The sequence below is a fragment of the Pristiophorus japonicus genome, chromosome 20 (assembly GCF_044704955.1).
Source record: "Pristiophorus japonicus isolate sPriJap1 chromosome 20, sPriJap1.hap1, whole genome shotgun sequence".
Lineage (NCBI taxonomy): Eukaryota > Metazoa > Chordata > Chondrichthyes > Pristiophoridae > Pristiophorus > Pristiophorus japonicus.
In genome coordinates this window covers 30,534,086-30,559,677 of record NC_091996.1, presented here as the reverse complement: position 1 = coordinate 30,559,677, position 25,592 = coordinate 30,534,086, and the positions used below count along the sequence as shown (strand labels likewise).

At 44.6% G+C, this 25,592-nt stretch overlaps 1 protein-coding gene across 11 annotated transcripts in view; it reads left to right on the top strand.

The window, feature by feature from the left end:
- The window catches only part of LOC139232464 (serine/threonine-protein kinase Nek6-like), a 337,407-nt gene that overhangs the window by 93,430 nt on the left and 218,385 nt on the right, over nt 1-25,592 (top strand). For 7 of the 11 annotated variants that reach the window (XM_070862692.1, XM_070862690.1, XM_070862681.1 and 4 more), the window contains exon 2: nt 14,138-14,265. In XM_070862692.1, coding sequence (XP_070718793.1) covers nt 14,173-14,265 — 93 coding nt within the window. In that variant the 5' untranslated portion in view covers nt 14,138-14,172. Of the gene's footprint in view, nt 1-13,029; nt 13,087-13,114; nt 13,138-13,314; nt 13,377-13,612; nt 13,829-14,137; nt 14,266-25,592 lie in introns of those variants that run through there. The other 4 variants (XM_070862688.1, XM_070862689.1, XM_070862687.1 and 1 more) reach the window with 4 other exon arrangements.

The following is a 25,592-nucleotide window of genomic DNA, read 5'->3' as shown; positions in this document are numbered from 1 at the left end:
TAACTCCAAACAGCTGGTTAATTACTGCAGTCCATACCTGTCGTGGAAATTCGGCCCTATTTTCTAATTACAATTTTTATCTTTATTCGCAGATCAATTTGAACGAAACATATAATTCTCAGGACTTTTGGCATTCTGCTTTTGTAAAATAGGGTGGGACTAGCACATCTAGAGCCCCCTGGATGTCTCGGGACATACATAGAAACATAGAAACATAGAAAATAGATGCAGGAGTAGGCCATTCGGCCCTTCGATCCTGCACCACCATTCAATAAGATCATGGCTGATCATTCCCTCAGTACCCCTTTCCTGCTTTCTCCCCATACCCCTTGATCCCCTTAGCCGTAAGGGCCATATCAAACTCCCTTTGAATATATCCAATGAACTGGCCTCGACAACTTTCTGCAGCAGGGAATTCCACAGGTTAACAACTCTCTGAGTGAAGAAGTTTCTCCTCATCTCAGTCCTAAATGGCCTACCCCTTATCCTAAGACTGTGTCCCCTGGTTCTGGACTTCCCCAACATCGGGAACATTCTTCCCGCATCTAACTTGTCCAGTCCCATCAGAATCTTATATGTTTCTATGAGATCCCCTCTCATCCTTCTAAACTCCAGTGTATAAACATAGAAACATAGAAAATAGGTGCAGGAGCAGGCAATTCAGCCCTTCTAGCCTGCACCGCCATTCAATGAGTTCATGGCTGAACATGAAACTTCAGTACCCCCTTCCTGCTTTCTCGCCATAACCCTTGATCCCCCGAGTAGTAAGGACTTCATCTAACTCCCTTTTGAATATATTTAGTGAATTGGCCTCAACTACTTTCTGTGGTAGAGAATTCCACAGGTTCACCACTCTCTGGGTGAAGAAGTTTCTCCTCATCTCGGTCCTAAATGGCTTACCCCTTATCCTCAGACTGTGACCCCTGGTTCTGGACTTCCCAACATTGGGAACATTCTTCCTGCATCTAACCTGTCTAAACCCGTCAGAATTTTAAACGTTTCCATGAGGTCCCCTCTCATTCTTCTGAACTCCAGTGAATACAAGCCCAGTTGATCCAGTCTTTCTTGATAGGTCAGTCCCGCCATCCCGGGAATCAGTCTGGTGAATCTTCGCTGCACTCCCTCAATAGCAAGAATGTCCTTCCTCAAGTTAGGAGACCAAAACTGTACACAATACTCCAGGTGTGGCCTCACCAAGGCCCTGTACAACTGTAGCAACACCTCCCTGCCCCTGTATTCAAATCCCCTCGCTATGAAGGCCAACATGCCATTTGCTTTCTTAACCGCCTGCTGTACCTGCATGCTAAACTTCAATGACTGATGTACCATGACACCCAGGTCTCTTGGCACCTTCCCTTTTCCTAATCTGTCACCATTTAGATAATAGTCTGTCTCTCTGTTTTTACCACCAAAGTGGATAACCTCACATTTATCCACATTATACTTCATCTGCCATGCATTTGCCCACTCACCTAACCTATCCAAGTCACTCTGCAGCCTAATAGCATCCTCCTCGCAGCTCATACTGCCACCCAACTTAGTGTCATCCGCAAATTTGGAGATACTGCATTTAATCCCCTCGTCTAAATCATTAATGTACAATGTAAACAGCTGGGGCCCCAGCACAGAACCTTGCGGCACCCCACTAGTCACTGCCTGCCATTCTGTAAAGTACCCGTTTACTCCTACTCTTTGCTTCCTGTCTGACAACCAGTTCTCAATCCACGTCAGCACATTACCCCCAATCCCATGTGCTTTAACTTTGCACATTAATCTCTTGTGTGGGACCTTGTCGAAAGCCTTCTGAAAGTCCAAATATACCACATCAACTGGTTCTCCTTTGTCCACTTTACTGGAAACATCCTCAAAAAATTCCAGAAGATTCGTCAAGCATTTGTAAAGGCCCAGTCGATCCAGTCTCTCCTCATATGTCAGTCCTGCCATCCCGGGAATCAGTCTGGTGAACCTTCGCTGCACTCCCTCAATTGCAAGAACGTCCTTCCTCAGATTAGGAGACCAAAACTGAACACAATATTCCAGTTGAGGCCTCACCAAGGCCCTGTACAACTGCAGTAAGACCTCCCTGCTCCTATACTCAAATCCCCTAGCTATGAAGGGCAACATAACATTTGCCTTCTTCACCACCTGCTGTACCTGCATGCCAACATACAGGGTAGGATTAAGAAAAAAAGGAAGGCTTGTGACAGATACCGAGGGCTAAATACCGAGGGATAGAAAGTCCAGGGGTGAAATTAAAAAGGATATTGGGAAAGCAAAGAGAGAGCATGAAAAATTCTTGGCAAATAACTTCAAGGAAAACCCAAAGATGTTTTATAAATATATTAAGAGCAAGAGGATAACTAAAGAAAGGGTAGGACCTAAAAGAGAACATGAGGGTGATCTGTGTGTGGAGGCAGGAGATGTGGGTATGGTTCTTAATGAATACTTTGCGTCTGTTTTCACAGAGGGGCGATGCAGACATTGCAATCAGGGAGGAGGAGTATAAAATATTAGATGAAATAAACATAGTGAGAGAAGAGGTATTAAGGGATTTAGCAGCTTTGAAAGTGCGTAAGTCCTCAGGCCCGGATGAAATGTATCCCAGTCCGTTAAGCGAAGCAAAAGAGAAAATAGCAGAGGCTCTGAGCATCATTTTCCAATCCTCTCTGGCTTCAGGTGTGGTGCCAGAGGACTGGAGGACTGCTAATGTGGTACCTTTGTTTAAGAAGGGAGAAAGGGATAGACCGAGTAATTACAGGCCTGTCAGCCTAACCTCGGTGGTGGGAAAATTATTGGAAAAAATCCTGAAGGACAGGATAAATCTTCATTTAGAAAGACACGAATTAATCAAGGACAGTCAGCACGGATTTGTTAAGAGAAGGTTCTGTCTGACTAACTTGATTGAATTTTTTGAAGAGGTAACAAGGAGGGTCGATGAGGGTAGTGCATTTGATGATGTGTATATGGATCTTATCAAGGCTTTTGGTCACAAAAGTAAAAGCCCATGGGATCCAGGGTAAAGTAGCAAGTTGGATCCAAAATTGGCTCAAAGGCAGGAAGCAAAGGGTAATGGTTGATGGGTGTTTTTGTGACTGGAAGGCTGCTTCCAGTGGGGTTCCGCAGGGCTCAGTACCAGGTCCCTTGCTTTTTGTGGTATACATCAATGATCTAGACTTGAATATAGGGGGTATGATTAAGAAGTTTGCAGATGATACTAAAATCGGCTGTGTGGTTGATAATAAAGAAGAAAGCTGTAGACTGCGGGAAGATATCAATGGACTGGTCAGGTGGGCATAACAGTGGCAAATGGAATTTAATCTAGAGAAGTGTGAGGTAATGCATTTGGGGAGGGCTAACAAGGAAAGGGAATACACATTAAATGGTAGGACACTGAGAAGTGTAGAGGAACAAAGGGTCCTTGGAATGCAGGTCCACAGATCCCTGAAGATAGCAGGCCAGGTAGGTAAAGTGGTTAAGAAGGCATATGGGATACTTGCCTTTATTAGCCAAGGCATTGAATACAAGAGCAAGGGAAGGCGGGTGGGGGAGGTGGTTATGCTTGAACTGTATAAAACACAGCTAGAGTACTGCGTGCAGTTCTGGTCACTGCATTACAGGAAGGATGTGATTGAACTGGAAAGGGTACAGAGGAGATTTACAAGGATGTTGCCGGGACTGGAGAATCTTAGCAATGAGGACAGATTGGATAAGCTGAGTTTATTTTCTTTGGAATAGAGGAGGCTGAGGGGAGACCTCATTGAGGTGTATAAAATTATGAGGGGCGTAGATATAGTGGATAGAAAGGGCCTATTTCCCTTAGCAGAGGGGTCACCAACCAGGGGGCATAAATTTAAAGTAATTGGTAGGCGGTTTAGAGGGGATTTGTGGGGAAATGTCTTGAATTTAAGTCTTGAATTATTTCCGCAGGCCTCGGAGAAGCAAGAGTGCGCCCACAATAATCTGGGCTGCTGCCGCCCTGGAACCCCCACCTTCCACGATTATGCCCCCCGCCCCCGGCACATGACTCACTTTCCTCTTGCCAGCTGCGGCCTGTTTTCCTTTGCCGAATCTGCCGAGCTACGTTGGGATGTCTGCTTGGTGCCCGGCAACTCCCTGCCCAACGTAAATGTGGCCGGAGCCTCAAAATCTCGGGGTGCGGTTGGGGGGATGGGGGCATGGGTCACCTGGTCACCCATCCAAAAGTCAAAATAAGCCCCAGGTTGCAGTTGGAGCAGAAACCATTGCATCTTTTCAGGGAAAGTTAGATAAATATAGGCAACTCTCGATTTTCCGTACACGGATCCAACGGGAAACCGTTGTAGCGGGATTTAAAATTCTGTTGCTAACAAATGAAAAGACAGCTCCAAATAATTTGGAAAAATCGCCTTCCAAACACTGTGCTCATTTGTATTTGCTCATTCTCTCTCTCACACACACACACACTCGCACATTCTCTCTCTCTCACACTCTCACATTCTATCTCTCTCACACTCGCACATTCTCTCTCTCTCACACTCTCTTTCTCTCACTGGCACACTCTCACACACTCTCTCTCACATACTCTCTCTCACACTCACACATTCTCTCTCTCTCACACTCGCACATTCTCTCTCTCTCACACTCGCACATTCTCTCTCACACTCTCTTTCTCTCACTGGCACACTCTCACACACTCTCTCTCACATACTCTCTCTCACACTCACACATTCTCTCTCTCACACTCTCTTTCTCTCACTGGCACACTCTCACACACTCTCTCTCACATACTCTCTCTCACACTCACACATTCTCTCTCTCACACTCTCTTTCTCTCACTGGCACACTCTCACACACTCTCTCTCACATACTCTCTCTCACACTCACACATTCTCTCTCTCACACTCTCTTTCTCTCACTGGCACACTCTCTCACACACTCTCTCTCACATACTCTCTCTCACACTCACACATTCTCTCTCTCACACACTCTCTCTCAAACTCCCACATTCTCTCTCACACACTCTCTCTCAGACTCGCACATTCTCTCTCTCACACACTCTCTCACTCGCACATTCTCTCTCTCACACACTCTCTCACTCGCACATTCTCTCTCACACACTCTCACACCGACATTCTCTCTCTCACACACTCTCACACTCCCACATTCTCTCTCTCACACACTCTCTCACACTCCTACATTCTCTCTCTCACACACCTACATTCTCTCTCTCACACACTCTCTCACACTCCCACATTCTCTCTCACTCTCTCACACTCCCACATTCTCTCTCTCACACACTCTCTCTCACACTCCCACATTCTCTCACACACTCTCACACTCCCACATTCTCTCTCTCACACACTCTCTCACACTCCCACATTCTCTCTCTCACACTCTCTCTCACACTCCCACATTCTCTCACACACTCTCTCACACTCCCACATTCTCTCTCTCACACACTCTCTCACACACCCACATTCTCTCTCACACACTCTCTCTCACACTCCCACATTCTCTCACACACACTCTCACACTCCCACATTCTCTCTCTCACACACTCTCTCTCACACTCCCACATTCTCTCACACACTCTCTCACACTCCCACATTCTCTCTCTCACACTCTCTCTCACACTCCCACATTCTCTCACACACTCTCTCACACACACTCTCTCACATTCTCCCTCTCACACTCTCTCACTCACTGTTAAAATCCCCCTCCTCTGCCCAAGCTTTACTGGTGTGTGTGTGTGCGCTGCTGCAACCGCTGTCTCTCGTGGCCACCGCTGACGTTGGGAACGGCGACAGAGCCGGCACCAGGTTCCAGGCACAAAACCTGTACATGCATGCTGGTAATGTCCATCTTCTGTTACTGTTAGTAGCTGATTGTATTGATTCATTAAAGTTTTAACTTATAAATGTAAACTCGCCCTAACGATTGTATTTATTCATTAAAGTTTTATGTCGACTCACCCTAAGGGAAAAATCGTTTACCCGGAATAGCCCAATCCCAGAGGGACCCGAATAATCGAGAGTTGCCTGTATATGAAACAAGGGACGTTACAGGGTGACGGGGAGAGATCAGGGCAGTAGGATTAGCTTTGAATCGCTGCAGTAAAGAGCCACGATGGACTGAATGGCCCCATTTCCGTGCTCTGTACTTTCCAGCAATAGTCATTAGATACTGATAGAGGCTGATTACTGCCCCTCCGTCACTTGCAGAAAGCACTAAGGCCAATCACAATGCTCTCCCGACTTGCTGTCCTGGCTAATGACAGCACTGCTTAAAGATCAAAGTTGGACCTTCATTGTCTGTATGATTCCATACCGTACTAGTCAGTGCGTGCATTTTCTCACTGACCCTTGGGGGAACCAAGCTAAAAACAAACTCTATGACCAGCTAACAGCCTCTGGTTTATATGGAGGAATCTTCCAAAATGTTCCAAGCTCCTCTGATGGGAATTAAACCCCACCCCCTGTGACTATGAAGAACATTAAAGTGACTCCACATTAAAATGAAAGGATTGTGTTTTAATGATTTTCTTTACTTTATGATATAAATAGAATATGTGATCAGCAGGTAACTGTGCAATGTCATATTTATTTCCCTTGTGAAAAGTTTCCCCCCTACGGACTTCTTCATTCATGCAATAAAACAAGTGTTCCACAGTTACTCACTGCCCGTCCTCTGTAGATATTATTTTGCGTACGGTCTTAAGTGACTTAAAGCAGGTCACAAATAAGACAATGTGACCTGATGTGTGTGTGCTGTGTTTAGAAAGGTGAGGGATAACCATGCTGGAAGATAGAACAATTTTCCATTGCACATCAAGCAATGCCGACCAATCTCCTTAGGTCAGATACAAGCACTACTCCCACCCATTATCCCAACACTTTACCCTCTGGCAGAGCACTGTATTCTGCGCCAGAGGGCCATTTCATTTCCTCAGCTTTTCCATGTTGAGCTTTTTGAGTAAGAATTGACAAATAAATACGTTGCTCAACTTCAAGGCAGTTTTTGCAGCATGACCTCATGCCAACTGCGAGCTCAGATTGAGACTGCCCAGGGGTATCATAAGCATGGCTTCTAAACGCGTTTGCGACGTTACTACACTTAGTAACAACTTAGTAGCAGATCGTCACCCCGTCCCGATTAGAGGCAGAGGCAGAGGGAACATTGTTTGGTTGGGATTTGATTGCACGGCCTACCCAGGTAAAAGGGCCTTGATCTAACGCAAAATGTCAGTAAAGCCGCTACAGCAATACCATCTGAAAGTAGACCATTCATTTCCATTGTGATTTATCCTACTTGTCAGTTCTTTATGCCTTTGAACAGAACTCAAACTTGAAGTAAATTGAACCAGAATAAGGCTAAATGGACTATGATGGTTTGTGTAACTGTGGCGAAAGGAAAAGGGGGCGGGAAAAGGAGGGAAGTCATAATAGTGACAAACCAACAGGCCAATTATGGTATCAATTCCAGAATTCATTTTTTATTAAGTGTGGAATAAAGGGAACATTGTAATATTGATGGTGCCTCCTTGTGAGAACAACATGACACCTGCGGCCTTTGTGAGTTAAGGACCTTTTGCACTCTATATAATTACATTTAAATGGTTTTTAATTTACAATGGTTTGTGCAAATTGGTTGGGTGACACGCAGTGTTTTCAGTCAAAATCTTGGCACATTACTGGATGTCTAAATTATCCTTAAAAGTGCCACTGAAACTGTTATGCTGGGTGACATGAGCTGTGTTAATTGCTTCAGGTTTGTGTCTGGTTGTAAAATAATCTGTGATAGAGCAGGCTGCTCTTGACTGTATGAATAAATATTTACTGCTTTAAGAAGCATGGGCATTGTGCCAGTAACTGGAGATGGGTGAATTTTAATTGTAACTTTTTACAGTCATGTACTGCCAGCCACCCTTGGGCATACTGTTCAAAGTTGCTTTTATTAATATTTATACTTTATATTCATGTTGTTGCCTCAAGCTGTTGAGCTCTACTTCAGTGGCACGCAGTTATTAGGTGATGGATCAAATGCAGAAGAAGACAATATGTTTGTCTTTGAAATAGGGTTTCTCAAAAATGAAGAAAAAAAGCAGACTAGACAAAGATGACAATTGGAACAGGGGTTCAGCCATTGAGTGACCGTCTACGCCATTGCTAACCTTCAGCCAGTCGTGAACCTCCTTTTCATTTGTTGTTTCGTTATTTTCTTGTGACTATTTTCTTGAATGTTTTGCTGAATTATTTCAATTTCTAATGAGTTTTCTACCCAGGATTGGAAACACATGCAAGTCTTAAGTGCCTGGGCTACAGTAGCGGGGGCAGTTAGTAGGGGCGGTGTGCACGCATGTGCGCTCATGTGTAGGCCTGTGGGGCAGCACGGGCCAGCCCACACTGCGATATGTGTGTGCACTAGGTCTGTGCAGCAGAGCTGGTCTCCAGTCGTCCTGGGTAATCCTAGCCACTGGACCAAGCTCTGTCAAGCCCATGTGGTGGCTGGTGTGCAATGGCCACCACACGTTAAAAAAATCCACGCACAGGCATCTTCCACCCTTCAGGATGTAGTTCGGAATCTTCTTTCGAAACACCTGTGAACTCATCTTTTTTTTGGTGTGGAAGCAAGTCATCCTCGTTTCGAGGAACCGCCTATGATGATGTAGGCCTGTGCTGTACAAGAAGACCCCTTGTTCAGATTTAAAAGTGGATTTCTGCCAGAAGTGGAGCTGATTATAAAGTTTTTCCCGTTGTGATTTGGTCATTCTTTTCTGAATATCTGACATTAACCTGAATCCTGTCATATTGATTTGACCAGCTCAGCTGTAGGTAGTGCTGCAATAGGTTAAAAGTGGGTCAATGTATGAGCCTCCGTGCGGCACTCCCTCTCCTCAATCCAGGCCCTGAGTGGACGTCTGAATATTTCTTCAATGACACAAAACTGTGCTTTGTTCTGTTGAATGGAGCGGGTGAAACGGTGCTTTGAATGGGTGGATATGGGCGTCAAAGTTAGGATCATGTCCACAATTCCCCACATGATGAAATCCTGATCTGAGCCATGCTATTTGAGGTGGCATTGAGCAGGGACCATGCACTTCCTGAGTGCTCCAATGCATATCCTAGCCATCTGCTACATCATCATCGGCATCATAGGCAGTCCTCCGAATCGAGGATGACTTGCTTCCACATCAAGAAGTTCACAGGTGTTTCAATGAAGGACCTAAAATTCCAGGTCCCAAACTAAATCTTGAAGGGTGGAAGACGCCTGTGCGTGGATTTTTTTAACGTGTGGCACACCAGCCATCACACAGACTTGACAGAGCTAGGTCTTGGTCCAGTGGGAAGGATTACCCAAGACGACTGGAGACCAACTCTGCTGCACAGACCTAGTGCACACACATATCGTAGTGTGGGCTGGCCCGTGCTGCCCCTAGGCCCCAAACTCGTGCCTCTCCTGGGCCCTGATCACGTGCCTCTACACAAGAGCAGTGGCAGAGGGCTGAGAGAGGAGGCTGGGGATATCGCAAGTGGCTAGGGTAGACCGAAAGATGAGAAGAAGGGTGAAAAAGATAAGGCTAATTCTTTGCGGAAAAAAAACATTAAATTCAATGTTTCATTCATTATATACAAGAGGTTAATACATACATTATTCAACAGGTTTTGCTGATTTTTTTTGCTACTCTGCTACCTTTGAATTAATATCTGTGCACGGCATCACAAGCTGTGTGTGCGAGACATTAATTCTCAGCGAGGCAACGGGGGAGGGGTGGAAAAGCAGGAACTGCTCACTGAGCAACATAAATCAGATTTACAGGAATAAATGACAAGAAAAAAAACTTATATTTCTGATCTTGATTATTACTATGCGGCCAAATTAAATAAAACAAAAAAAAATTATATAAAAGGCTGAAGGAAATTTCGTGTCGAGCATGTGCTAAAAGCTGTACTTAGCTCTCACAAAGTGCATCTTGTTGATACAGTAATACATGAAGGGCAGTGGAGCTGGTAAACCTACAGGAGGTCCTCTGCTGGCCCACAGCACTGCCTCAGGCATAGGGAATGTACAGATGGAGAATATTGAATCAGTAGCTTTCAACTGTGCACTTAGGCCAATTTAGAAATGAAACCTTCAGTGAATTACTAAAACAACAAAAAAATTAAATTACTTTTACAAGCTCGGTGTTATCCAGCCATCTGGGAGCAGCTCACATTGGTCTAGTATTACTTAGTCCGAGGCTGACAGAAATAGCATCATCCTGATATTGCCCACCATGTTGGAAGGCAAGTGCATGACCATCACAAGTGAAGTAGCAATATTCAGTGACAAAGGCATCATGCCGACCTGCGTGCTAACTCAATCTCCTCGCTCAAATGTGAGCAATTAGACAACAATGGGACTTTGATTAAAGAAAGAGATTGATGAAATAATTTCAGAAAATCCGAGCATTTTTCACATCCTGATTCACTTATTTCCCACTGACGGCCTATCTGATTTTTGCCTTCATTTGCCAGTGAGAGTGCAGATATGAGTCGAGAAATCGCTGTTGTGGATATTAGTGGACAAGTACTTAAAGGGCTTGTATGGCATTCCGCTATCTGTTATCTTAATGCGGTTCTTAGCTTGTCTATTTTATAAGAACATAAGAAATAGGAGCAGGAGTAGGCCATAAGGCCCCTCGAGCCTGCTCTGCCATTTAATAAGATCATGGCTGATCTGATCATGGACTCAGCTCCACTTCCCCACCCGCTCCCCATAACATAGAAACATAGAAAATAGGTGCAGGAGTAGGCCATTCGGCCCTTCGAGCCTGCACCACCATTCAATATGATCATGGCTGATAATTCACCTCAGTACCCCTTTCCTGCTTTCTCTCCATACCCCTTGATCCCTTTAGCCGTAAGGGCCACATCTAACTCCCTTCTGAATATATCTAACAAACTGACCTCAACAACTTTCTGCAGTAGAGAATTCCATAGATTAACAACTCTCTGAGTGAAGAAGTTTCTCCTCATCTCGGCCCTAAATGGCTTACCCCTTATCCTTAGACTGTGACCCCTGGTTCTGGACTTCCCCAGTATCGGAAACATTCTTCCTGCCTCTAACCTGTCCAATCCTGTCAGAATTTTATATGTTTCTATGAGATCCCCTCTCATTCTTCTAAACTCCAGTGAATACAGGCCCAGTCGATCCAGTCTCTCCTCATATGTCAATCCTGCCATCCCGGGAATCAGTCTGGTGAACCTTTGCTGCACTCCCGCTATCTGTTATCTTAATGCGGTTCTTAGCTTGTCTATTTTATAAGAATATAACATAAGAACATAAGAAATAGGAGCAGGAGTAGGCCATACGGCCCCTCGAGCCTGCTCCGCCATTCAATAAGATCATGGCTGATCTGATCATGGACTCAGCTCCACTTCCCCGCCCACTCCCCATAACCCCTTTTTCCCTTATCGTTTAAGAATATTTCTGTCTTAAATTTATTCAATGTCCCAGCTTCCACAGCTCTCTGAGGCAGCGAATTCCACAGATGTTCAACCTCTGAGAGAAGAAATTTCTCCTCATCTCAGTTTTAAATGGGCGGCCCCTTATTCTAAGACCATGCCCTCTAGTTCTAGTCTCCCCCATCAGTGGAAACATCCTCTCTGCATCCACCTTGTCCAGCCCCCTCATAATCTTATACATTTCGATCAGATCATCTCTCATTCTTCTGAATTCCAATGAGTAGAGGCCCAACCTTCTCAACCTTTCCTCATAAGTCAATCTCCGGAATCAACCTAGTGAACCTCCTCTGAACTGCCTCCAAAGCAAGTATATCCTTTTGTAAATATGGAAACCAAAACTGCACGCAGTATTCCAGGTGTGGCCTCACCAATACCTTTATATAGCTGTAGCAAGACTTCCTTGCTTTTATACTCCATCCCCTAAATAGGGTAATGCCTCCACTAAAATAGCGGACAGAGGGACATCCTAGGGACCGAGATAAGCAGTTATCTGTTAATACTTCCAACAGCAATTTCCAAGCTACGTTCATTTAAAATCTTTGCCAAGTCAAAATCTAACAGCGGTTGCACCAGAAGTGTAGCCAGGGCAGGGGTGCATCGCACCTTGAAAAGGAGCACTGAGGATGGTTCAATGCGGCAAAGCTTTCGAATTTCAAATCTGCACTAGCCAGTCAAAGGCCACATTACCATAGAATGTCATGAGATGACAACAAGCACCAAGTTGTCCCTGACAATCATACTACATCACAGTTATGCAAACTGTGTTAACTGATTGAGGCCTTGGTGCCATTTCTACAGTATCCTTAAAACAATGGAGTGACATGATTCCAATGTTTATATTTTCTGACTTACTCCCCTTTATATATTATTAAAATCCTTATGTATACACACACTTCTGATCCAACTTCCTGTTGTCATGGTTTTTGGTCACACTTTGATATCAATATTTAATCTTGAAACTGCTTATGCAAACACTTCGAATGGAAATCCTGTATGTAAACAGTTGCCTGTAACAATATAGTTGCAGGCTCATGCCAGTAGGTGGCAGTGTGGAGCCTGTTGCTGAAGTTTGGTTGCCAACTCCATCACTGTCCTATATATTGAACTTCAAATTCACCAACTAATTGTGAGTAATGCCACAGACAATTTACTTATATATTATAAAATGCACTTTGGTTTTGCACATTTTGTTTTCAAAGAGCTGGCGCAATGGGCTGAATGGCTTAATTCTGTGATGTATCATTCTATGATTTTATGATACTCAGATTCTACTGGATGCAGTTGTTACTGGAAATGTTATAGCAATCATTTTCCCAGAGGTTAATGAAAGAAAACTGACAGAACCTTGCAGTACTCAAAGGGTTAAAGACTGTGGTAAACAAGTCCAATTTCAACAGGCAATGGGACACAAAGTGATCTTGCTTTACTTCACAAACATTTAGATCTAAGAATAGCCACTTGCTTTAGACTCACAGCTACCTTGTCTCAGATGCAGAAATCAATGAATAAAGCCTAACATAAGGGCACATTAATCCTTTCAAACTGTGTGGCCGGTGAACGCAAACAACAGACTCACCAAAGTGCTTTGTGAAGGAGAGAAAAAGTAAATAAGTATGTCCTGGTGTGCCAGTGGGCACGAAGATTATCGGAAAGAGTAAATATCAGTATGAATGGATCAAGTCGGGGGTGGGGGGGGGGGGGGGGGGGTTTACTCAGATACCAGAAAAAGAATTAATGGTTCAGAACGTCTTTCAGTTCCTGTAGCTGACTCACTGCCCAGCATGACATGGTGTACTTTGCCATAGGTCACTTCAAGCGGAAAGGCTGTGGTGAGCGTAGAGTTACTGACTGTCTGATAATAAGCTCTTTCAGTGAGGGAAGCCCTTCTGGAATGTGAGTAGAGAATAGCAGCACACCACATGTGTTAAAAGGGTTAAGAAGACATAAAATCTGACCCGATTAGCCGGTACAATCTGGTCTAATGAGCTATTTGTATGCGTGTGGGCGGGAGGTTTTGCAATAGTCTCTGAGTAATCATTTAATGGTTCATTTACAGCATTGCACTAATGATTTGTAGGAACTTTGGTCAATGCCCAGCTCTGGAGCATTGCGAAAGCAGGAAGTGGAGCTCGCACTGAAGTTGAGAAATAACTTTGTTTCATGTGGGATCGTGACATTCTCGTAGTGAGTGAGAGAGAGTTGCAAGATTCTTACTGGAAATCTCTTCATTCCTCATAGCTGCCACCTGTAAAAGAACTCTGCAGCCGCTCGGATTGCTTGCAATTGTATCTTTTGAATTCACACCTTTCAAGAAAGAATAGTTTTGAAGGGCAGCATTGCCACAGGTAATGGGAGATGTTGATGATAGATGTGAATAAAAGCCTGCCTTAGCCTGAAAACTATTGTCCCAGTGACTGTGTTGGCATGGAAAGTAAATGTGAACTAGCTGAGAGAAAATAGGACTTCCGAAATGGATAGCTGGCAAGTGTCAGATGGAAGAAGTGTGAAAAGAATGAATGTATTGATGCAAAGTATAAGGCAGGGTCAGCACGTTGAATCAGCATTGAGTGAGGTTGGGAGGAAAACCGGTTAGAAAATGAATACTCGGTTGCAGTGCTGTTTGGCAAAGATTTAACTGCCTCCTACCTCCGCAGGATTAATAAATAAAACCTCACGGTGACATGCTACAATGGAGGAACAACGGAGCCATCACCCACATGCTCTAGAAGATCAGAACAACCTCCTTTACAAACCAGGTTCGGGCTGTCAGCAAGAAGTGCAGGTTAGTCCCGTTTCCCATCTACCTTAAGAGCTCTGCTGGTGCCTAACATTTCAAACATGTGCTCTTCATCAATGTTCCTTTCAAATAGTTACAAATGTTGAAATAGTTTGGGGCAATATGTTAAACAACACAGCGGTTGGTAATATGGTAATAGCAATTCCAAGTATGTAGCGTGTGGGGTTCATTCTGTGCTTCTGAGAAGATAGCTTTTGCATCCACTGCCAACAATACTCCCACCTGAAATCCACACCATTGTGAAAATGGAGAAGGAATTTCCCAGAACTGTCTGCATGTAAAATAAAGCATGTGGCAGGCCCTGATCACAGAGCTGAGGCACGCTTTCTGGTCCGTGAATTGGTGTAAAAATGCAAAAAATATAAACTAAAGTACACGGCTGAAGCAACAACAAAGTTGAATTTGAATTACAAATGGGGCTGGAACAGTCACAAAGGACTGTAGGTGAACTTAAACTACAAATAGCCTCTCCCAAAATTCCACTACTCAGCATCTGCCACAGAAAATAAGTTAAAGTTTGGGATGTGAGTCTTCATTCAACCTTCTTTGAGAAAGTGTCAAACCTAAAATATAAACCTATCCTTCCATTTCAGATGCCCATCAATTTCCTATGTATTTCTGGAATGCTTTTGTCTTTATTTCTAACCTAAAATATATATAGTTATTTGTGATGTTTTAGATCCACGACTAATCATCTCCTTAAACCCCTCTTCCGCCGTATGCACACACACATGTACACACGCACACACAGAAAACATATAGACTTCTCTAATGTTGGGATCATTTGGTGAACCGAAGTATGTTAACAGTCTCATGTTTGATTCCCGATTTATGGTAAGCTGTCTAGTCACAGATGAGGGGATATCACCATCATCATAGGCAGTCCCTCGGAATCGAGGAAGACTTGCTTCCACTCTTAACATGAGTTCTTAGGTGGCTGTACAGTCCAATACGAGAACCACAGTCTCTGTCACAGGTGGGACAGACAGTGGTTGAAGGAAAGGGTGGGTGGGACTGGTTTGCCGCAGGCTCCTTCTGCTGCCTGCGCCTGGTTTCTGCATGCTCTCGGCGACGAGACTTGAGGTGCTCAGCGCCCTCCCGGATGCACTTCCTCCACTTAGGACGGTCTTTGGCCAGGGACTCCCAGGTGTCGGTGGGGTGTTGCACTTTATCAGGGAGGGGATAATAAGGGGCGGGAAAATTAGCCACGGTTCCCACTCCTGCCTATCTCTATCCGGTGATTCTGCCGAGAGTGCACAGGGCTACTCACCAAGGCTACTTCGGCAGCACCTCCCAAACCCGCGACCTCTCTCACCAAGGAGAACAAGTGCAGCAGGCACATGGGAACACCATCACCTGCGAGTTCCCCTCCAAATCACACCCCATCCTGACTTGGAAATATATCGCCGTTCCTTCTTCGTCGCTGGGTCAAAATCCTGGAAGTCCTTATCTAACAGCACTGTAGGAGCACCTTCGCCACACGGACTGCAGTGGTTTAAGAAGGCAGCTCACCACCACCTTCTCGAGGGCAATTAGGGAAGGGCAATAAATGCTGGCCTTGCCAGTGACGTCCACATCCCATGAACGAATAAATAGAAAAAAATTAAAATATTTTTTAATAATGCCATTTCCTATGTAAACATGCCTGTCATGGCTTTTTGATCGCAAGACATTTATGGGTGAAGGAGGCTATTCAGCCCAATTTAATTTGTCCGTCCAAGACAATCCTACGCTCCCGCGCCTCTCCGCCCCATCCTCACTTCCACCTCCATCATGAGGCCACTTCCACCCCGCTTGAAAAAACCCCCCAAACTGCTGAATTTCAAAGGTTTGGCTGCATTGGGGCGGCAGAAATCGCCGAAAACAGTAGGTATGCCTTGCTTCGAGCGTTGGACAATCTCAGCCCCTGAAACTTCTCCATGAAGTTGAGCAGGTCTGCAGCTTATCTGAAGACAGAAGGGACCCTTCAGAGAAGTCTGAAACTTTCTTTGGGGGGTGGGGAAGTTGGGGGGTGGGGGTGTTGGGTGGAGAGGGGCTGCTAAATCTGAAAGCTATGGGATGACTCGTTCTCTCATCTTCGCTCTCTTTCTATTGGGGAAGAGATCAGCTTCTGATTGATGTCCCTTCCTACAATGACAAGGCTGGGATAGATCATTCCCCGTAGCGGAACTGTGGGTGTGAAGCTGTATCTAATCACATCTTGAATGCCTGAGTGAGAAGTAGCCCAGTTTTCCAAGGTCACCAACATGGTCACCATGTTTCACTGGAGCATTCAGGGTGGTAGTCATGTCCCCTATCTGGTTCTCCATGAGGAGGGAAGGAAAATTGTAGGAACGTCCACCCTGGTCCATTGTGTAACGTTATGGCACATGTGTAACATAGAAACATAGAAAATAGGTGCAGGCCATTCGGCCCTTCGAGCCTGCACCACCATTCAATGTGATCATGGCTGATCATGCAACTTCAGTACCCCATTCCTGTTTTCTCTCCATACCCCCTGATCCCTTTAGCCATAAGGGCCACATCTAACTCCCTTTTGAATATATTTGACGAACTGGCCTCAACAACTTTCTGTGGTAGTGAATTCCACAGGTTCACAATTCTCTGAGTGAAGAAGTTTCTCCTCATCTCAGTTCTAAATGGCTTACCCCTTATCCTTAGACTGTGACCCCTGGTTCTGGACTTCCCCAACATCGGGAACATTCTTCCTGCATCTAACCTGTCCAGTCCAGTCAGATTTTTATATGTTTCTATGAGATCCCGTCTCATTCTTCTAAATTCCAGTGAGTGTAGGCCGGAAGCAGGTTTTTCCTCTCAGCCAGAGTTGGCGAGTGTGGCAGGGGCAGTATACAGCGGAGAAAAAAACATTTTTGAATTGATTTTGTCGAAGTTATTGAGCTATTATTGTCCTCCCAATTCCCCGTCCTACGCCGGCTGAGAGCACTAACCGAGACTTAGGGCGGAGCCATTTTTCTTGGATTGAAAAGTCATGGAAGGAATGTCTACCTTGGGCATTCTACAAAAATTCTGTTGGAAAGTTTCTAAAACAAAAAGCGGGGAAGAAAATGTTTTTTCAAAACTGGCAGTGCCTAGGCATCTTTCGTTCACCGTGGGATGCTCCACTGATTTATAATGTGCAGGAGACAGACGAGTTAACAGGGTGCTGAGACCATTGGGTTTGATGCTGAAATGTCACCCCACAGGACTGGTGTGAAAATGGCAGCTCCAATCAGGTCTTTTTTTAAAGAAAACGTTTGGTTAAGACTGTTCCAGGAAACCTTATCTTGGAATATTCCTGTAAGTTTACATCATCATCATAGGCGGTCCCTCGAACGAGGATGATTTGCTTCCACAAGAGTTCACAGATGTTTCAATGAAGGACCTGATGTTCCAGTCCTGAACTCCAATTGAAGGGGGTGGAAGATGCCTGTGCGTGAATTTTTTTAATGTGTGGTGACCGTTGCACACCAGCCACCACACGGGTTTGACAGAGCTAGGCCGTTATCCAGTGGCAAGGATTGAACCAGGACGACTGGAGACCTGCTCTGCTGCATGGACCTAGTGCGTACACACTTCGCAGTGTGGGCTGGCCCCTGCTGCCCTTGGGCCCTCGCCTCTTCTGGGGCCCGTACCCTCATTCGCCGCACCTCCGCCACGATTTCTACTGTGTTAAAGGCAGCAGAATGAGATAGGCACAAAGTTGTATATAACTGATTTCCAAAAAATAGGGCTGCTGCATCACAACTATATGGGTAATGAGCAAAGTTAAGGCTTGGTAATAATTTACAAATTCCAGGACATTGGCCGGAATATGTTTTTTTGTGAGGATTGCATGGCTATGGAACCATTTATATTAATTTTCAGCAAGCAAGCTAGTTTAGATAATGACTAGAAAATGCCAAATGTTTGATTACGAGGCAGAGTAGCTTTAAATGCGACTTCTGGACAATGTCTTGGAGGAGATTACATTCTGCACAACAGCTCTTACAGCATCCCACAGGATACCGTGGGATATTTTGGGGAGAGAAATGCAAACCTTCTCTGCACTGCCTGGACGGCACATTAAAAAAATAATCCTTTGTAGCTGCACCAGGAAATAACATAATTTTGAGCACAGATCCAACTGTTAAATTATGATCAGGAAGTTGAGTTCTGTGTGCTGTGCACTTATGTTCATTTCGAACAAGACTGCCACAATTGTTTCCTGTGTAACTTTTACAAGGGAGCGTTTCCATTTTCCAGTGTCAATTTTGGATCAGCTCTATAAGTCCTATTGAACCAGTAAAGAATATCCTCATATTTTTAGTTGATTCGACAGTACACTGATTAAAGCTTCCTATAAGTTACACGATTACTGTCTGCTCCTCATAATTCCAAGTCTTTTATCAAACTATCCAACATTTTAGTTAAGTAATGTAGATTTGAATAGGTAATTTTGAATTGAGGAGTAGATTGTAATCTTTTCAAGACTAGGATAGCTTTGAATTCTGTAAAACTGTGCATTCTGACCTACAGTGGCTCCTAGTTAAACAAAGCTTCAATTTCAAAATTCTCATCCTTGTTTACAAATCACTCCTTGGACTTGTCCCTCCCTATCTCTGTAATCTTTTTCAGTCTCACAACCCCACAAGATGTCTGCACTCCTCAAATTCTGGCCTCTTGAACATCCCTCCTTATAACTGCTCAACCATCGGTGGCCGTGCCTTCAGCTGCCTGGGCCCTAAGCTCTGGAACTCCCTCCCTAAACCTCTCCGCCTCTCTACCTCTCTTTCCTCCTCAAAACGCTCGTTAAAACCTACCTCTTTAAACAAGCTTTTGATCATCTGTCTTAATTTCTTCTGTGGCTCGGTGTCAAATGTTTGTCTGTAACACAGTTGTGAAGCGCCTTGGAATGTTTTACTTCGTTAAAGGCGCTATATAAATAAAAGTTATTATTAATAAAACATATATAATAATTTACATTAGTTGCAGTTTATTCAAATGTTAAACACTTAGAAATGTCCATACAGTTCTGCACAATACGCCAGCTCCACTTTGCAATATACAGTGCAAGAAATTTGCAGAATAATATTTTTACAGATGCTAAATGATAGAAAATGTCTGCATATTTTGAATGCTGCAAACGGACATTCAGTGCTCGGAGGATTGAACATCAGACTGGTAGCAGACTGGTAATTTCAGCACTGTTTCCTGACTCAAATAGTGCAAGCTGAAATCTTAGTATTGAATGATCAGGGACATTCAAATTCGTCTTTATGTGTTGGTACTTGTTACTGTTTTGATTTAGCCAATGGGGAAGTTGTGGCTCAGTGGGTAGTACACTTGTCTCTGAGTCTGAAGGTTGTGGTTTTGAGTCCCACTCTCGGGACTTGAGCACAAAAAATCTAGGCTGACACTCCAGTGCAGTGCTGCGGGAGCGCTGCACTGTCGGAGGTGCCGTCTTTCGGATGAGACGTTAAACCAAAGTCCCGTCTGCTCTCTCAAGTGGACGTAAAAGATCCCATGGCACTATTTCGAAGAAACGCAAGTGAGTTATCCTCAGTGTCCTGGACAATATTTAGCCCTCAATCGACAAAAAAAATCCAGATGATCTTGTCATTATCACATTGCTGTTTGTGAGAGCTTGCTTGTGCGCAAATTGGCCGCCACGTTGCCCACATTTCATAAGAATATAAGAAATAGGAACAGGAGTAGCCCATACGGCCCCTTGAGTCTGCTCCACCATTCAATAAGATCATGGCTGATCTGATCATGGACTCAGCCCACTCCCCATAACCCCTTATTCCCTTATTGTTTAAGAAACTGTCTATTTCTGTCTTAAATTTATTCAATGTCCTAGCTTCCACAGCTCTCTGAGGCAGCACATTCCACAGATTTACAAACCTCTGAGAGAAGAAATTCCTCCTCATTTCTGTTTTAAATGGGGCGGCCCCTTATTCTAAGATCATGCCCTCTAGTTCTAGTCTCCCCCATCAGTGGAAACATCCTCTCTGCATCCACCTTGTCAAGCCCCTTCATAATTTTATACATTTCAATAAGATCACCTCTCATTCTTCTGAATTCCAAAGAGTAGAGGCTCAACCTACTCAACCTTTCCTTATAAGTCAACCCCTAATCCCCGGAATCAACCTAGTGAACATTCTTTGAACTGCCTCCAAAGCAAGTATACCCTTTTGTAAATATGGAAACCAAAACTGCATGCAGTAGTCCAGGTGCGGCCTCACCAATACCCTGTATAGCTGTAGCAAGACTTCCCCGCTTTTATACTCCATCCCCTTTGCAATAAAGGCCAAGATTCCATTGGCCTTCCTGATCACTTGCTGTACCCGTATACTATCCTTTTGTGTTTCATGCACAAGTACCCACAGGTCCCACTGTACTGCGGCATTTTGCAAACTTTCTCCATTTAAATAACAACTTGCTCTTTGATTTTTTTCTGCCGAAGTGCATGACCTCACACTTTCCAACATTATACTCCATCTGCCAAATTTTTGCCCACTCACTTAGCTTGTCTATGTCCGTTTTGCAGATTTTTTGTGTCCTCCTCACACATGCTTTTCCTTCCATCTTTGTATCGTCAGCAAACTTGGCTACGTTACACTCAGTCCCTTCTTCCAAGTCGTTAATATAGATTTTAACTAGTTGAGGTCCCAGCACTGATCCCTGCGGCACCCCACTAGTTACTGGTTGCCAACCAGAGAATGAACCATTTATCCCAACTCTCTGTTTTCTGTTAGTTAGCCAATCCTCTATCCATGCTAATACATTACCCCCAACCCCGTGAATTACAACAGTGACTGCACTCCAAAAAGTACTTCATTGGCTGTAAAGCGCTTTGAGGCATCCGGTGGTCGTGAAAGGCGCTATATAAATCCAAGTCTTTCTTTCATGCTCTCAAGACATCCCAACGTGCTTCATAGCCAATTAATTATTTTTGAAGTGTTGTTACAGAAGCAAATGTGGCCGCTAATTTGCACACAATGAGGTATCACAAACAGCTATGAGATAAATGACCAGATAATTTGTTTTGATGGTGATGGTTGAGTAAGTGTTGGTCAGAACATCAGGGAACTCCCCTGCTCATCTTCAGATAATTCATTAGCATCTTTGACATTCACCTGAACAGAGAGATAGAGCCTCCGTTCAACTTCCCATTCAAAAGGTGGCATCTCTGACAAGGCAACACTCCCTCGGTACTGCACTCAAGAGTCAGGGCAGATTACGTGCTCAAATCGCTGGAAAGGAACTTGAACCCACAACCTTCTGACTCAGAAGTGAAAGTGTGAGCCATGCTGACACAGAGGTCAGGTAACCAGAGCATCCTGTTGTCTTGATTTTAAAAGATTACAAGCATTTCAAGTCTTTAGATGATTGAGAGGCATGTTTTCCACAGTGTTGATGATTCTGTGCCTCTATATCCTGCCGGTATACAGACTATGTCACTATGTCCTCACACAACTTGGGTGGGGGGTGGGGAAGAGGAGCAGTTGGTTGCTTCTGAAAGAAGAAGAAGAAAGAGAGAAAGTTAACAAAGCAAATGACACATAACTTTGAAAAATAATCTATTCGGTTCCGGAAGAACAAATTAGGCTTTTTACATTGGACTTTTCCTGCCTCACATGGCAGCTGAACCTCAGGACCTTTCAGCATCGACAGGGGTCAGTTATAAAACTAAACTTCAATTAAAGATTAAAACAATAATGAAATGACACAAATTCCTCTGAAGGACAATGTATGGGCCCATTTTTCAAACACAGACTCTCAGTCTGGAGCCTCGCCTCTTAAGAACACATCAGGAAATTGCAGGACATGCCACACAATTTACTGTTTGCATTTGGAAAATTGGCCCTGTCTTTTGCTGCACTTTCAGTGCAGCATTGTAGAGACCAGGAGAAGGATTTATCTGCACTGGGGTGAAATTCCTCCTGTCGATAATTTACTGGCAAAGTTGATGTCAGTAATACACAGGTTTCCCCCTTTTGTACTCATGGTAACGTTCTTGGTAATACAACTGGCAGGAGAAAGCTCACCCCCAAAGTTCCTTCAGTGACTGCCAGTGAGAGGTGACCTATACCATCTGGCCCGAGCCTAGGATTCAATTCCAATTGCAGGTAGTGTTTCGGTCCACTTGTTCATGCAAGGTTCAGTGCTGGGACCCCAGCTATTTACAATATACATTAATGATTTAGATGAAGGAATTGAATGTAATATCTCCAAATTTGCAGATGACACTAAGCTGGGTGGTAGTGTGAGCTGTGAGGAGGATGCTAAGAGGCTGCAGGGTGACTTGGACAGGTTAGGTGAATGGGCAAAAACATGGCAGATGCAGTATAATATAGATAAATGTGAGGCTATCCACTTTGGTGGTAAAAACAAGAAGGCAGATTATTATCTGAATGGTGACAGATTAGTAAAAGGGGAGGTGCAACGAGAACTGGGTGTCATGGTGCATCAGTCATTGAAAGTTGGCATACAGGTACAGCAGGCGGTGAAGAAGGCAAGTGGCATGTTGGCCTTCATAGCGAGAGGATTTGAGTATTGGAGCAGGGAGGGCTTACTGCAGTTGTACAGGACCTTGGTGAGGCCACACCTTGAATATTGTGTACAGTTTTGGTCTCCTAATCTGAGGAAGGACGTTCTTGCTATTGAGGGAGTGCAGCGAAGGTTCACCAGACTGATTCCCGGAATGACAGGACTGACATATGAAGAAAGACTGGATCAACTAGGCTTATATTCACTGGAATTAGAAGAATGAGAGGGGATCTCATAGAAACATATAAAATTCTGACCGGATTGGACAGGTTAGATGCAGGAAGAATGTTCCCGATGTTGGGGAAGTCCAGAACCAGGGGACATAGTCTAAGGATAAGGGGTAAGCCATTTAGGACCGAGATGAGGAGAAACTTCTTCACTCAGAGAGTTGTTAACCTGTGGAATTCTCTTCCACAGAAAGTTGTTGAGGCTAGTTCATTAGATATATCCAAAAGGGAATTAGATGTGACCCTTACGGGGGTATGGAGAGAAAGCAGGAATGGGGTACTGAAGTTGCATGATCAGCCATGATCATATTGGATGGTGGTGCAGGCTCGAAGGGCCGAATGGCCTACTCCTGCACCTATTTTCTATGTTTCTGTGTTTCTATTGTGTTAACTAGCCATACAAAAGCAGATTAGTACTTGGCAAATCAAATAAACTAATAATAATTTATCTGCGCATTAAAACCTACATTGTCATTTTCTTTTTAGTAATTAGAGTTAATTACTATTTCATTGGGAGAATGACAATCAGCCCTGCAATGATTTTCACTGAACAGGCGCAGCATCAGTTCTGATCTCGCAGTGTGTTTGAGGCACCTCTGTATATCTGCACAAGCACGTCCAGAATTTCTAATTACATCGTTGTTAAATATAATGAGCAGCTAACCTTAGACATCTGCTGTTGCGGTATGATTGAGCAAACTGATTAATGCATTTTGGGGGCTGTTATAAAACAAATTAGAGCTTTATTGAAAAGAAAAATAGAAATGGCTTTCGGCTTGTGAGTGGCACAAGTATCACCAGGAATGTATTTATACGTGCCTGCCGCACGGCAGCACATAGTAACAGTAATTCTAAGCCTTGTTATCTGTTTAGGGTCTCGACTTACACAGTTGAAGGAAAGACTCAAAACAGCACACAAATTACATTTTGGGTCTTCCATTTATAATACATCAAACATTCACATAGTTGTAAATTCAAGGCTTGAACAGACACATTCACTGAGACAGCATTTCTCCCCATTGAAGACCATGCAAGCTATTCCTACGTTCACTTAAGACCTCAAAACGTTAAATTTCTAAATATTAAGTGAAAGTTGCAATATCAGGACAATGACAACACTGGCTAAGGACTATGGGCTCACTTTTCCCCAGTGATTTGCGCTGTTTTTTTTGACCTGTTAAAGAACCACAGTTTCTCCAATCAATTCATCATCATCACCCTCGAAGCAAGGATGATTTGCTTCCACGCCAAAAAGGGATGAGTTCACAGGTGTTTCAATGAAGGACCCAATATTCCAGATCCCGAACTACATCCTGAAGGGTGGAAGATGCCTGTGCGTGGATTTCTTTAACGTGTGGTGGCCGTTGCACACCAGCCACCACACGGGCTTGACAGAGCTAGGTCTTGGTCCAGTGGCAAGGGTTAACCAAGACAACTGGAGACCAGCTCTGCTGCACGGACCGAGTGCGCGCACATATCGCAGTGTGGGCTGGGCCATGCTGCCCCTGGGCCCTCGCCTCTTCTGGGCTCCAAACTCACTACTCTCCTGGGCCCCGGTCACTTCCCTCTCCGGACCTTTGCCGCTCCTTCGCCCCTCCTGCTGTCTCTGCCCGCACTGCAATCAGCGACCTGGCTTCATAGCCGTCGCCCTCCTGCAGCAGCACGCGCTGCTCCCTGCAGTGGTACACCGCTGCACGCTGCTCCCTCCAATGGCCCCGGCCTGCTGATGGTCCTGCAGGCCGGGACTGTGCCGATTTCCGGGCCGGGCCGCTGCACGCTGCTCCCTCCAAAAACACCAGCGTAACTCAGTTAGTTACGATTTTTTTAGGTTAGTTTTTTTTTTAGCCAAAGGGGGCGTGACCTGCCACCTGCACCAATTCTGGCCATTTAGGCAAGTTTGACCAGCTGAGAGTTACTCCAGTTCTGCTTAGGCCAGCGCATGTGGCCTCTGCAGAAAAACCTTCTGGAGAGTTAAGGAAATCGGCGCAGGTAAGTGCAGCAGATGCCCGGACACACACACAGAGACAGAGACATAGAGAGAGACATAGAGACAGAGACATAGAGACAGAGACATAGACATAGAGAGAGAGAGATAGAGACAGAGACATAGAGACATAGAGACAGAGACATAGAGACAGAGACATAGAGAGAGAGAGATGGAGACAGAGACATAGAGACAGAGACAGAGACATAGAGACAGAGACATAGAGACAGAGACATAGAGACAGAGACATAGAGACAGAGAGAGAGATAGAGACAGAGACATAGAGACAGAGACAGAGAGAGAGAGAGACAGAGAGACAGGGAGACAGAGAGAGAGAGATAGAGACAGGGAGACAGAGAGACAGGGAGACAGAGAGACAGGGAGACAGGGAGACAGGGAGACAGAGAGACAGAGAGACAGGGAGACAGAGACAGGGAGACAGGGAGACAGAGAGACAGAGAGACAGAGAGACAGGGAGACAGGGAGACAGGGAGACAGAGAGACAGAGAGACAGGGAGACAGGGAGACAGGGAGACAGAGAGACAGAGAGACAGGGAGACAGGGAGACA